Consider the following 12,801-nt stretch of genomic DNA (forward strand, 5'->3'; position numbering starts at 1 on the left):
GGGACCTCTGGACTGCTGTGTTTTAAGCCGGGATGATTCCGGCCTGTCCCAGGCCATGTCTGCAGGAGCAGGGAAACGCCCCGGTGGAACGGGTAATCGCTGAGCAAGGGGCCCGGGGAGATGCCGGCCCCGCTCAGTGAGCACTGTCCGGGTCACACCCGGTCGAGTCCGTGAGTTCAGCCGGACTTCCAGAGCGCGGGAATTTGACGCATCCCGAGTCGGACAAAGTCTCTGCCCCCGTCCGTCCCTCCCGCGAGGTCGGTGTGCGGGCCGGGACGCTAACCCGAGTCTTGCCGTCCCATCGCAGTCCGAGCGCGCAGTCGGGCCGGAGGCGCTTCTCGGCCCTCGGGCTGGAGCCGGGAGAGGCCAGGCTGGGCCCCTTCCGCACGTGGGAGATGGGGCCGGGGCCGGGCCGGGACCGGGCGCCGAGGCCGCCTGGAGTCGGGCTAGCAACACTGCTGCCGCGCCTGCAGCCGATCCTGGCAAGTGATAGCACATCAGTGCGGGAACAAAGTGGAGAAAGATGGTTTCAGGAATATCGGCTGCAACTGGGAATAACGAGAAACAACACATGCACACTACCTGCAGCTAAGCCTGACAACTCCTCCTCCAAACAACGAAATCAGGGAGAACGCGAACACAATCTCCCCTACCATAAATGATGCAGCCGAGCTCACTGCATTTGGGGATGCCGCAGGGGTCGGCACAGCCGGAGTGCAGGAAGCCACCCCCGACCCGGGGCAGCCTGGCAGCAGTTTCTCCCCTGCGCGGTAGGTGCGCGACTGCGGCTCCCGCACGGCCCCGCTCCACGACGGCAGCGGCGCCTCCGCTCGGGCTGTGTCCCGGCTTGCCGCGCGGCGCCGCCTCATTTGCATGGGCACGCCCCCTGAGGGCTCCGCCGAGCTCCACCCCTGCCTCCGCAGAGCGGCTGGGAAGGCGGCGGTGTGATTTGCATGGCCCCGCCCCCTCGCAGCAGGCCCCGCCCCCGCCGGCCCGGGAGCCACGCGCGGGTCTCGCTCGGGCCGTGGGGCAGCACCCACGGTACGCCCGGGGCACCGCGTACCGCCCGGCCGGGCCCCGGGGAAGGGCCCTCTCCGCAGCTGGTGCCAGAAGCCACGGCCAGAGGGACCCGGGCTATCCCCCACCATCGCAGCTCGGGGGTCTGCTAGAAGCACCGCCCGAGCGTCACCGAATCTCCGAGGGTAAGCCAGAGGCCATCACCACACTGTCACCGTTTTCCCAGAGGAGGGGCCTAGGGACAGGGAAGACCCGTCCTTGCTGCAGCCTGGAGTGGGAGGAGAGGCCCCAGCGAAGGTGCAGAGCTGTGCCAGTGGTGACATGGATGACACGAGTGCCATGGCTCTGCCGCACCACAGATGGCACACACAGAGTACTGGGGGCCTGGTTTATTAGTGTCCATGCAGCTGCCCTGACTATTGATCCACATTCTTAACACGCAGAACCACAGGCACTGAGGTGCATGGGATCATGCCCAAGTCTGTGATGACCAAATCCACCAGGTCTGGGGGCGTCACATCATAGACCAGGTTGAGAAGGCGTAGGGACTTGTTCTCTGCCCAGCCCCCAAGCTGGGCCTGGCCCTTCCGGAGCACAATCAGGTCATCAGGGTCATCTGCAGAGAGCGGAGAAGCCATCAGGATCAGGGGGAGGGACAGCACCTCTCCACCCTGCCCCTGGAGCAGCACACACCACCACCGCTGGCTAGGTGCCCCTGCCTGCAAGTGGTGGCCCCTTGCCCAGGAAGAGGGATGGTAGGGCAGAGCAGCCTGTCAGGGTCCACAGCAGGGAGTGGAAGAGAAGGGCCCAGGTGGGAGGAAGGGGACAGAAGCCATACCCAGCTCATTGGAGACAAAAGAATCTGTCTGCACCCGCTCGCAGAACTTGTAGGTCTCGCAGCAGACCAGGACGGGCACATTGTAGGCCTTGGAGACCAGTGCGATCTGCGATGTCCCCACCCGGGACATGACAGAGCCATTGGCCAGGAGTGCATGGGCTCCCAGCAGCACTTTGGACACCTGTCAGAGAAGCACAGGGATCTGTCAGCACCTTCGATCACACTGCAACCTCCCTCGCCCTCGGCACAGCCCCTCACCTCAGGCAACACATAGGAGATGGCGTTGATCATCACGTAGGTGCAGTGGATGCCCTTCCGTACCAGGCGGCGCAGCGTCTCCCGCCCCTCCAGCCGTGGCCGGCTGTCCACCACGATCACGCGGAACGCGCGGCCCTTCTTGGCGTGGGCGTCGCACAGTGTGCGGTTCACCAGGGAGGAGCTGATGGGCGCCAGTCAGGAGCTGCCTCGTCCCATCAGACCAGGCTCCCGCCTGGCCACGATATCCACCCTCATCCTCATGAGTGCTGCCCCTTCCAGGACCCTCCTGCCATGATGGCTCCCAGGGCCTGTCTCCCTGTCTCTGCACAAGGAAGCACCCCTGGGAAAGGTGATGGATGTCTCAGCTCTCCCTGGAAGCAGCACTGACCACCACAAGGGACTCTGCCACTCCACACCCTCTCCCATTTTCCCTCTCACAACACTCCAGGCCTGCATTGGCCTCCTGTCCCTGCTCCTTCCTCTGCCTAGGATATATATCATACCTGGACTCTTGCTTCAGCAATCTCTGGTTCTTTTCCCCACCTCTACTTCCTGGGACACAAACTTCCATATTTTTGCTTCCCGACATGTGACTTTGTTGCAGTTTGCTTAAAATCCAGTGAACAACCCTGGCTGTTCTGTAAGTGCCCTGAGTGAAGGGAGCTGTGACTCTGGGGTTCTTGGAACCCAACTTCAGACATACCATGTAGGACAGTGCTGCACTCTGTGCAGGACCATTACAGCCTCACCTCCCATGCTGTTCCATTCCCCCCTCCTACCCACTGGATCGGCTGCCTGCGCTCTGTGCTCACCATCCATATACCAGTATCACGTCATGGTCATTGATCTTCTCAAAGGCAGATCTAGAGATGGCCTCAGCTGCCAGGACAATCTTCTCTCGCAGGTATTTGTCGATCATGTCCTGGAGCTTCTCCTTTGCCTGGGGACAGACAGACATCACATACAGACTTTCTTGCTCTCTGCAGCTCCCTGATTTGAGCCAGGTGGGGATCAGACTCTTTCCCTTGGTAACAAGCTTTCAACTCCACTGCAGCACTGTTCCCAGTCCGCATCCCATCCCTGCTCAGCTCCTTCACCCAGGGCCTGGAGCCTGCTACTCAGCAAGGCCACTCACCTCCTCCTCTCTCAGGGTGTCAGGCAGGCATGATATCTCCTTCTTGAGGAACTTGATGGCGTTGCCCATGCTGGCTGAGAGTGGCCGGCACTGGTTGAGGAAACTGCAGAAGGAATGGACTTAGCTCCAAAGAAGCCTGGAGGGCCAAGACAGGGAGAGGGAGGGTGGGCAGGAAGGCAGAACCCTGGGAAAGTCAGCCAAAGTTTGGACCCACAGACATGAACAACAGACCACAGTCTGTGGACCTTTGGGCCCTCTGCTCTGACATTGGGAGCCCTCACCTGATATGCGGCTTCAGCTTGGCCACCAAGTCTCGTGACAGCTCCTCATTGGGGGGAGTGGAGTAATCCCGGATCAGCTGAGACAAGTAGAAAGGGAGTATGACCTCAGGGCACCTCACGGTAGGGTATGCAAGCACCCTGCCTGATGGGCTGCAGTCGAGATACATGTCCTGCACAGCTTGACACACTGCCTGGAGGGGCCAAGGGTGCTCCAAGGACTCAAAACAGCAGTGGCAGTGCCAGAAAAGGACCCCACCCCGGCATGATCCAAAGGAAGAGGCTGATGACGACTGACCACAGACACAGCCTCAGTAGTCAGGGAACAGGAACACACACCTGCACCCAGCACAATGTCCCTGCTGCCAGGTAGCTGCTCAGGTACCTGTTTGAAGACTTCCAGCAGTGCGATGCAGCGGGCGTTGGAGCCATTGATGATGCCCTGGGAGTACTGGAGGCCGAGGCGTACCACTGCTGGGTGGATCACTGTGGAGGGGATGCTGCAGGGACCAGTGGGAAGGAGCTGTCAGCACCTCTGCAGCCCAAAACACTCAACCCATTGATGAGCCCCAGCCCAACAACCTGAGGGACGTCCCAGGAAGGGAACTGGCGGTAACCTGAGGAGCCAGGCTCACCCCACAGCCCCTTTTTCTGTGGCCCTGCACTCACCTGACAGCAAAGACATTGGGCTGCCCCTACTGTCACTCCCCAAAGCAAGCAAAACGTCCCCCACCACTCCATCAGGTGTATCCCACGTGCAGGACTATGACAACCCTCCTCCAGAGCCATTCTGCAGCCAGGCCAGCCAAAGCAGAGCCCAGCATTGCCAGAGACCTGGGCTGGGGAGGCCTTGTACCTCATCTGCTGTGTCAGTGGCTTCTTCCGGCTGTACTGGTGGAGGTGGGAGAACAGGTTGACCTTGGTGCCATAGTCCTGCCTCAGAGGTACCTGCAGCCGAGTGTTGTGATGACTCACCCAGTGCTCTGCTCATTCCAGGGCCACCAGTCATACCCAGCACTTGTTCAGGGCATGCAAAGTTTCCCTCTGCCCACCATGGGCCTGCCCAGGCCCTCTGCAGCACAGCTGCCCCAGGTGTGCAGCCTGTTGCCCAGTCCTCCTCCTACCTGCTGCCGCTCCAGCTTCTTGGCCAATTTCCTCTGGGCAGCAGGGTCATCCACCTGCACGTGCTCCGGCAGCCGCTTCACCACTGTGAGGACAGCTGAGGTGAGGCCAAGCTGCTTTGGTGCACCCCCAAATTCAGGGAAGGCAGAGCAGGGAGAGGCAGCACCCAGGGACAGGCAGAACCCAGACTGTGGATGCACCACGTGGGCATCCTCTGCCTGCGCCCACCCCAGACCCTTCCATCCCACTCACCCACCCTCTGCACCCCATGGTGATGACAGCCTTACTGGACTGGGGCTCGGTGGGGCTCTGCCGGGGCTTGGCCGTCGTGGCTGCCTGGCTCATCTCTGCCTTCCTGGCCTGCTTCTGGGCCCGCTCAGCCTCCTGCTTGGCCCGGCGCTCGGCTCGAAGCTCTGCTTTGCTCTTGCCCCCCGTGGGTTTCTCGCCGTCACCGGGGCCATCAGCCGAGGCAGGGGGGGACGTGGGCTGAACAGCTGCTGCGGGGGAGGAAGGGGGAGTCTGTGCCCAGCCTCGCCGGGAGATGCAGCCCAGCGCGAGGGGCAGCCCGCAGCAGGGAGGGTCCTCTGTGCCCTGGGATGGGCTCCACACCCTCATCCCCGCGCTACGGCAACGCGGGTGTCCGAGGGCCCGAACTGGGGCACGGAGCGGGGGTACACCCCGGGGTCCCGCCGGAAGACGCTCCCGGCTCCGGGCGTTGCCGGCCCGGCACACCCGCGGCTCCGGCCCAGCGTTGCCCCGCTCGGGGCTCTGCGGGGACGGCGGCGCTCACCCCGCGGCTGCCCCGGCTCGGGGGGCGCACCCAGCTCCGCGGGCTCGGCCGACGGCCCTTTCTCGTTCCTCTTCTTCTTCTTCTGCTGCTTCTTCTCCTTCCGCAGCTGCAGCTTCTCCTCCCGGGAGAGCTCCGGGGCCTGTGAGCACACACCGTCAGGCGGCCCCGACCCCTCCCCAGCCCCGGCCTCACACCAGCCCCGGCCCCGCTCACCTGCTGTCCCGCCGGCACTGGCGCAGCTCCCTCGGGGTTCTTACCTAGAATGATGGGAGCGTGAGCGGGGCCGGGTCTGGTGGCGGTGGCGGTGCCGGTCCCGTGTCCCGTCCCGCACTCACCCTCCCGCTCCGCCATGGCGCCGCTGGGCCCGCCTTCAGCGCCCCCTGCCGGCCGCACAGCTCCGCGGGACCCGCCGTGACGCTCGGGCCCTCTGCCCGACGCGGATGACGTCACTCCCCGGTGCGGGGCCGGTCCCTGCCGGGGTCCCTCCCCGCGGCCCCGCCTCCCCGGTCCGGTCCCACCCCGGGCACTCGCGGCCGGGCGCGCGTTCAGCCCCGGCGCGGCGGGGGCGCGGCGGGGGCGCTCGGGGCGGGGTGGGCAGGGCAGGGCAGGGCGTCCCCGGGGCGGGCGGAGCGGGGCGAAGCGGGGCGGGCGGAGAGCGACGGCCCCGGGTGGGGCGGAGCGGGACGGCCCTGGGGCGGGCGGTGCTGCCGGCCGCGCCATCGCGGGGAGTGCTGGCCCGAGATGGCGGCGGCGGGAGGCGGGTAGCGGGGGCGCGCTCGGCCCGGCCATGCACTTCTCCATTCCCGAGACCGAGACCCGCGCCGGCGACGGCGGCGCCGCCGCCTACGTGGTGAGCGGGGCCGAGGGAGCGGAGCTGTCCCGCGGAACGGAGCCGTCCCGCGGAGCCTAGTGGGTGGCGCGGCCCCGCGGCCCGAGTGCGGTGCGACCCCCGTGGGGCCGTGCGGAGCCGCAGCCGCGGCGCGGTGGCGAGTCGGGATCAGGACCGGGACCGGGGCCGGGACCGGGACCGGGGCCGGGCGAGGCAGGCAGGTCTATCCCCAGCCGGTGCCCTGTGCCAGGGCCGGGCAGGGATTGGGCCCCGTCGCCCCCGCGCCTCTGGATCGGGCGCGGGAGGTCCCCGGAACCGCCCCGGGGGTGTCCGGACCTTGCCCTGCCCCGGGCGCCGCGGGCGGGGTGGGCAGTTCGCAAGGGCCCTGTCCGGTCTCATCCCGAGCTCCGGCTCATCCTGGCCCGCCCGTCCGTCCGTTTATCCCGGCTTCCTGTTTTGTTGCCTGCGCCGTGAGCGCCCCCGGAGAGGAGCCGGGGGACGCTGCTGCCGAGTGGCGGTGGCCATCGAGTGCCCGGACCCCTTTACCGGGGCGGGCAGCGGCGGGCAGAGCCCCCAGGCTGGGTGGAGGGTCCGGATCAGTGCTCTCGGGGTGAGGGTGGGCAGTCCTGGGCTTCACGACCCCGCGGAGATCCCCACGCTTCCCCCCTGTGCTGAAATTCCTCTCCGGGGGATCCCCCTCGGGAGCCTGAGTTGGGGCACGGTCGCGGTGGTGAGCAGTGATGGAGACCTGGCGGTCCGCGGGAGGTGCAGTTGCTCAAGGGCCAAAGGAGCTGGCAGCCCTCGAGGCATTTCGGCCCCGTGACCCCCCTGCACTTTGCCCTCCGCTGTTTCAGAGGCTCTTCACACCTTGGGGAGAGCCCTTGGGCAGCCCAGGGGCTGGGGCAGGAGCTGTGACCTCATGGAGACCCCTGATGTGGGCAGGCGTGGGTGCTGCCTGTACCTCCCCCGTCCCTCCTTGTTCCTCCGCAGCAACCCTGCTCCCAACTCAAGGGCTGGTGCCTTTGAGTTGGGAGGTGCCAGTGTGAGCTCCAGCCTGGCTGGGCTGGGACCTGCCGAGCCTTGGGCAGTCCCGGCACCCAGGAGCAGGAGGGCCCTGGGGGCATCCTTGGGAGGCTGGGCTGCCATGGCTGGCTGGAGGCTCATGTCTATCCTCTCGCCCTCCCAAACACTGCTCTGGGGATGGCAGCACCTGAGAGGACAGTGCTGTCCCTTGCAAGAACTCCATCTATGGTGAGGTGCTGGGAGTTGCCAGGCCCTGAATGTTCTGCAGTCGTAGCTGTGCTCTGCCTGTGGGGTCAGAAGGAGCTGAGCCAGTGCAGAGGAGGCACAGTCAGGGACCACCAGCTCCTTGTGAACTCTTGGGAGTGGGGAGGGGTGTCCTTGTCTGTTGGCATGGGGACACCCATGTCTGTGGGGCTACAGTGTGGCTCTGTACTCCCCATGGCTGGGCAGCCACAAGGTTAGACCTTCCTGGTGTCCAGCAGGCACATCTCTTGGATGTGCTCATACTTCCTGAATAATTTTGACCATCTGCCCCTCGGCAGGGTCCTCAGGTGTATTGCCTTTTCCTGGGTGCTCCCTGGTGCCCTATGTGCTCCGAGCTGGGCAGGTCCTGGGATTCCTCCATCTGACAGGTGCTGGGATCTGACTGGCCTCTTTCCCCACAGGCCTACAACATCCACGTGAACGGGGTATTGCACTGCCGAGTGCGCTACAGCCAGCTCCTGGGCCTGCACGAGCAGGTAGGGAGGGCGGTGGGTGCTGAGGTGCCCACTCCAGGGCTGTGACATTCCATCTGGGTTCTTGCATGCTGCTGGCTTCCCATGTGGATAAGGGATGCTGGCAAGCTCTCTGCTCCCCTTGCTAGGTCCCTGGGGATCAGCTAGGGTAGAGGATCAGGGCAGCCACCATCTCCCGGAGGGTCTTGCAGCACTCTGTTTTTATCCTAGTTACGGAAGGAGTATGGCGCCAACGTGGTCCCAGCCTTTCCCCCAAAGAAGATCTTCACGCTCACCCCAGCAGAGGTAGAGCAGCGACGGGAGCAGCTGGAGAAGTACATGCAGGCTGGTAAGCTGGGCCTGCCCTGGCCTGGTTGTGCAGGGCGCTGGGGCACTGCCCATGGCTTCCCCCCTCTACTGCTCCATTCACTGTGGCCCATCTTGCAACTCCTGGTCTCGTGCTGGCATTTGGTGGGCTTGTCCCCCGGATGCCAGCTCCTGTCCCAGCCCCTGCCCTGCACTGGCAGAGGGGGAATGTGCAGGGGGGTCCCTGGCTGCCCCAGCATGCAGTCTGAGGGCAAACTGAGGGGCTGCAGAAGGGCCAGGCACTGATGTGGATCCGTGCCCCTTCCCATGGGACTTCTGACTCCTCGTGCCCCTTCCTGCAGTGCGGCAGGACCCAACACTGGGAGGCAGCGAGACCTTCAACAGCTTCTTGCGCAAGGCCCAGCAGGTGAGGGGGCAGAGCTGTGGGCGGTCTGGGGCTCTCAGTCTGTGAGAAAGGGCTGGGGTGCCAGTCCTGTTTCTCTCTCCAGGAGACGCAGCAGATCCCTACAGAGGAGGTGGTGCTGGAAGTGCTGCTCTCTAATGGGCAGAAGGTCAAGGTCACCATCCTTACCTCGGACCAGACGGAGGATGTCCTTGAGGTGCCAGAGCTCCCATGCTGGGTGGGACCAGCCCCTCCTGCTGCATTCTGCAGTTTCCCACATGTGTGGGGGTTTCTCAGCCTGGTAGCCCCCCCGTCCTCCCCTGCCATCTGCCCACCCTGGAGCGGGGTTGACTTGGTGGGGCTGGAAAGCTGGGAGCCGAAATGGGTGTGCTGATGGGTGTGTCTGGGTCCAGATTGATGTTTGGGGTCCCCTAGCTGTTTCCTGGTTGCAACAAGCCCCAGGCCTGGCCACAGGGCAGCAGAGGTGCTGCCTTCCTGCTGTTGGGAGGCCCCAGAATGCACACAGGCTGGGTCTTGCCACCACATTGGGTCTGTATTAGGACTGTCCTGCTCTTCCTCCCAGGCTGTGGCCTCCAAGCTGGATCTGCCAGATGACCTGGTTGGCTACTTCAGCCTCTTCCTAGTGAGAGAGACCAAGGATGGAGCTTTCTCCTGTGAGTAGAGCCCGCTGTGGTGTGACATCTGCCCTGCCCCCTGCCTGGAGTGAGGGCTGTGTGCTTGGACCCTACCCTGGGTGGGGGGCCCGCCTGTTTTCCCTGGGGCACCCTGGCAGTGGGGGCCTAGGGGCTCCTGCTGCCCGGAGCTGCTGCTGAGCTGGTGTTTCCCCACAGTTGTGCGAAAGCTGCAGGAGTTTGAGCTGCCGTACGTGTCGGTCACCAGCCTGCACAACCCTGAGTTCCAGATCATCCTGCGCAAGAGGTGCGTGGGGGGCTGTGGGGCAGCAGTGGGGTGGTGCCCAGGGCTCCCTGTTCCACAGAGGGACTCTCCCCTCCTGCCATTGCTGCCCACAGATGCTTTGGACCCCAGGAACACACCTGAGCATCCCTGGCCACGGCATTGGAGCATGGGCTGCCCTGATGTGCTCAGCCCATTTCTGCCTTTCCATGGCAACCAGTTTAGATGGGGAGCAGGGCACAGTGACCAATGGTTAGGGAGAAGCTGGCCAGAGAGCCAGCCCACAGGAGGGTGATTTTCTCTTCATCGCTGTTAGGAGGTGGGGAATAGGCTGACCCATGTGGTTCCCTTCCAGCTACTGGGACTCGGCCTATGATGACGATGTGATGGAGCATCGTGTGGGGTTGAACTTGTTGTATGCGCAGGTGAGGGCTGGTGTGGCACAGCCGGGTGAGGAGGGGCACTCCACCCCTTGGCCACAGCTGTGCCAGGGCTTGGGTGGCTCCAGTCCCAGGTGCCCACCAACCTGTGCTGCTTGTAGACGGTGTCAGACATTGAACATGGATGGATCCTTGTCAACAAGGAACAGCACCGGCAGCTGAAGTCCCTGCAAGAAAAGGTCTCCAAGAAGGAGGTAGGAGAGGGTGCAGTGCCATGAGTGGGGCATTTCTGGCACTGAACTAGCCCCTCCATGTGACATGTGGTACCGGGTTGGTCACCTGTTCCTGGCCCGGGAAGGTGGCCAGCAGTGCTGAGCATCCCTGGCTCTGCCCGCAGTTCATCCGCCTGGCACAGACCCTAAAGTACTATGGCTATCTCAAGTTCGACCCCTGTGTCACCGACTTCCCTGAGAAAGGCTGCCATGTCGTTGTCAGTGCCGGCAACAACGAGCTCAACTTCCAGGTGCGGCTGCCGAATGAGCAGATCAAAGAGGGCAGCTTCAAGGTCACGCGTATGCGGTGCTGGCGGGTCACATCCTCGGTGAGTGATGCTTGGAGAGCAGGGAGGGGGCTGGGGGGGCTGGAGAGACCTGGCTGTGCCGGGCTGGGCTGATACCTCTCTCTGGGAAAGCTGCTGGCTCTGATGCCAGGTTCCAGCCCTGTAGGCCTGATGAGGGTCTGAATCATGCCTTGGGACTGAGGGGATCATTTGTGTGAGGACATTTGAGGGGACTTGACAGTGGAAGAAGACTAGTGGGCAGTAGGCAGGTGTCCCACACTTGGCTGGGTGCTGCCCTCAATCTGCACAGACGTCTGGGGAGCTGCTACTTCCCCTCTGGAGGCTCCCAGCCTTGGTCTGTGTCCTTGCAGGTGCCGATGAGCAACGGCCCATCAGGGAGCAGCCCGGGGAAGTCCGAAGTGAAGCTGGAGTTGGCTTTTGAGTACCTGATGAGCAAGGACCGGTTGCAGTGGGTCACCATCACCAGCCCGCAGGTAGAGCTGCCTGCGAGGTGGGCTGTGAGGGGAAGGGCTGGTCTGGGCCCTGTGTGGGGTGTGGGAAGGCTGTGGGGTGCACAGAGCCCTGTAACAGTTCTCCCTTGCAGGCCATCATGCTGAGCATCTGCTTGCAGTCCATGGTAGATGAGCTGATGGTGAAAAAATCTGGAGGCAGCATCCGTAAGGTGAGGGTTAGGGGCTGGATGATGTCTCTGGGGCAGGGTCCCAACCTGGCCTGTGACTTCCTGAGGTCTGGGCTGGGTCCTGAGTGCTCCCCTCAGGATGGGGCCAGCAGAGAGATCCCCAGGGCCAGTTACAAGCCCCAGAGCTGATGCTGGGGACCCCGTGGCCAAGCTGAGCTCCTCCCTGCAGATGTTTCGGCGGCGGGTGAATGGGGCCCTGCGGCGCTCGGACAGCCAGCAAGCTGTGAAGTCACCCCCGCTGCTGGTGAGTGGGACCCTGCTGCCCTGGCTGGGGGGGACACGTGCAACCAGAGGCTCTGACATGTGTTGTGTACCAGAACTCACTGCCCCCAGAGGAGCCACTGTCTCCTTAGCAGGGCTGGGGCAAGCCCAGGGGACAGCAGGGCTGTGGTGCCCTGCTTCCAGACTCTTGGGAAGGAAAAGAGCTCCTGGACCAAGTCAGTGAGCCAGATTCCCTGGGGAGGGAGGGGGGCAGGTAGAAGGACAGGTGGGTGTTGTGTCCCATGACCCTACGCTGCCCAACTGTGCTGTCCTCACAGGACTCACCTGATGCCTCTCGGGAGCCCATGGCCAAACTCTCGGTGAGTTGCGTGTAGGCGTGCCAGAGCCCGCAGGCTAAGTGGGTAGGGGAGCTGGGGTGGCCTCCCTAACATCTCCCTTCTCCACAGAGCAAGCTCACTTCCGTCAGCCTGCGTGGGATCAGCCACTCCAGCTCTGCTAATGATGTGGGTGCTAATGACTTCCACGGCAATTATGCCTTTGAGGGCATTGGCGATGAGGATCTGTAGTGCCCCCCTTCCCAGGACAGCCCTGGCCTGAGCAAGGGCCTTCGCTGAGGAATGTACGACCTGCAGCCAGGTTGCAATCAACGTGCCTCTCACCTGCTACATCCACCTTTTCCTGCTCCCTGGGGCTGGGAGCTCACCCCCAGCCCGCCATTGCCTTCGGGGTGGGGGCAGCTGAACTCCTCCCGCTGCTGGCTCCAGCTGGGAGAGGGCTTGTTTGACCTGAACAGTGTGCCCGGGCAGAGCCCTGGAGCTGCAGTGCAGGGCCTGGCCCAGTACGGGGACAGAGCTGCTCCTGTCCCGGCTGGGAAGGCCTGGCCCAGCGTGGGGGCGGACCCAGGCAGGCTCCATAATGCCAAATTAGCATTTAGGTTTGTGCTCCGAGACAAGAGTGCAGTAAGCTGTCTCGGGGGGCTCCGCGCTGAGTCCCCTCTAACCCGCTCATAGACGCCAGCGTAATCTAGGCTTGTAACTACGTATCTCCTGCTGCTCAGCCCGACAGAGCATTAATGGACAGTAACTGATGTTTACACACTGCAACAATGATTAAAACGGATCCTGATTGGTACCAGGCTGTCTGTTGGGGGGTGGCTGCTGTCCCTCCCCTCCCCGTGCCAGCCCTGTGCTGTCCTCTGCAGCAGAACAAGGCCCCCGGGGTGAAGAGCAGATAACAAAACTGACTGTTTAATGCTTTTATACACAATATAAATTACACCGACCAGCACGGCAGCAGCCATGGAACCAGTC

At 63.5% G+C, this 12,801-nt stretch overlaps 2 protein-coding genes across 3 annotated transcripts; one reads left to right on the forward strand and one right to left on the reverse strand.

Annotated features, from left to right (window-relative positions):
- Window positions 1–1,391: 1,391 nt before the first annotated feature.
- EIF2B4 (eukaryotic translation initiation factor 2B subunit delta) lies at window positions 1,392–5,987 on the reverse strand. 2 transcript variants are annotated; one of them, XM_082277036.1, is made up of 13 exons: window positions 5,774–5,987; window positions 5,652–5,695; window positions 5,439–5,577; window positions 4,936–5,142; window positions 4,651–4,733; window positions 4,383–4,474; window positions 3,912–4,026; window positions 3,530–3,606; window positions 3,249–3,351; window positions 2,926–3,053; window positions 2,114–2,294; window positions 1,856–2,036; window positions 1,392–1,633 (listed from the first exon to the last, which is right to left on the reverse strand). In XM_082277036.1, the coding sequence occupies exons 1-13, from the start codon at window positions 5,787–5,789 to the stop codon at window positions 1,434–1,436; spliced, it is 1,566 nt and encodes a 521-aa protein (XP_082133162.1). In that variant the 5' UTR covers window positions 5,790–5,987; the 3' UTR covers window positions 1,392–1,433. The 2 variants fall into 2 exon arrangements, with proteins under 2 accessions (XP_082133162.1, XP_082133161.1); XM_082277035.1 differs by having other exon boundaries at window positions 4,936–5,145; window positions 5,774–5,983.
- Window positions 5,988–6,117: 130 nt separating this feature from the next.
- Window positions 6,118–12,644, forward strand: SNX17 (sorting nexin 17). Its single transcript, XM_082302747.1, has 15 exons — window positions 6,118–6,288; window positions 7,956–8,030; window positions 8,238–8,355; window positions 8,675–8,739; window positions 8,822–8,932; window positions 9,299–9,389; window positions 9,567–9,654; window positions 9,986–10,055; window positions 10,172–10,264; window positions 10,408–10,611; window positions 10,941–11,063; window positions 11,174–11,251; window positions 11,439–11,513; window positions 11,809–11,850; window positions 11,938–12,644. The coding sequence occupies exons 1-15, from the start codon at window positions 6,226–6,228 to the stop codon at window positions 12,055–12,057; spliced, it is 1,416 nt and encodes a 471-aa protein (XP_082158873.1). The 5' UTR covers window positions 6,118–6,225; the 3' UTR covers window positions 12,058–12,644.
- Window positions 12,645–12,801: the final 157 nt, after the last annotated feature.

Source organism: Coloeus monedula (assembly GCF_965178545.1).
Source record: "Coloeus monedula genome assembly, chromosome: 2".
Classification (NCBI taxonomy): Eukaryota; Metazoa; Chordata; class Aves; order Passeriformes; family Corvidae; genus Coloeus; species Coloeus monedula.

Coding starts and splice junctions, on each gene's coding strand:
- EIF2B4 (XM_082277035.1), bottom strand. Junction 4,027..4,382: donor CCACTGACACAGCAGATGAG/GTACAAGGCCTC, acceptor TGGTCCCTGCAG/CATCCCCTCCACAGTGATCC. Junction 3,607..3,911: donor TGCTGGAAGTCTTCAAACAG/GTACCTGAGCAG, acceptor TACTTGTCTCAG/CTGATCCGGGATTACTCCAC.
- SNX17 (XM_082302747.1), top strand. CDS start 6,226: ATGCACTTCTCCATTCCCGAGACCGAGACCCGCGCCGGCGACGGCGGC. Junction 9,390..9,566: donor CAAGGATGGAGCTTTCTCCT/GTGAGTAGAGCC, acceptor GTTTCCCCACAG/TTGTGCGAAAGCTGCAGGAG. Junction 11,851..11,937: donor AGCCCATGGCCAAACTCTCG/GTGAGTTGCGTG, acceptor CCTTCTCCACAG/AGCAAGCTCACTTCCGTCAG.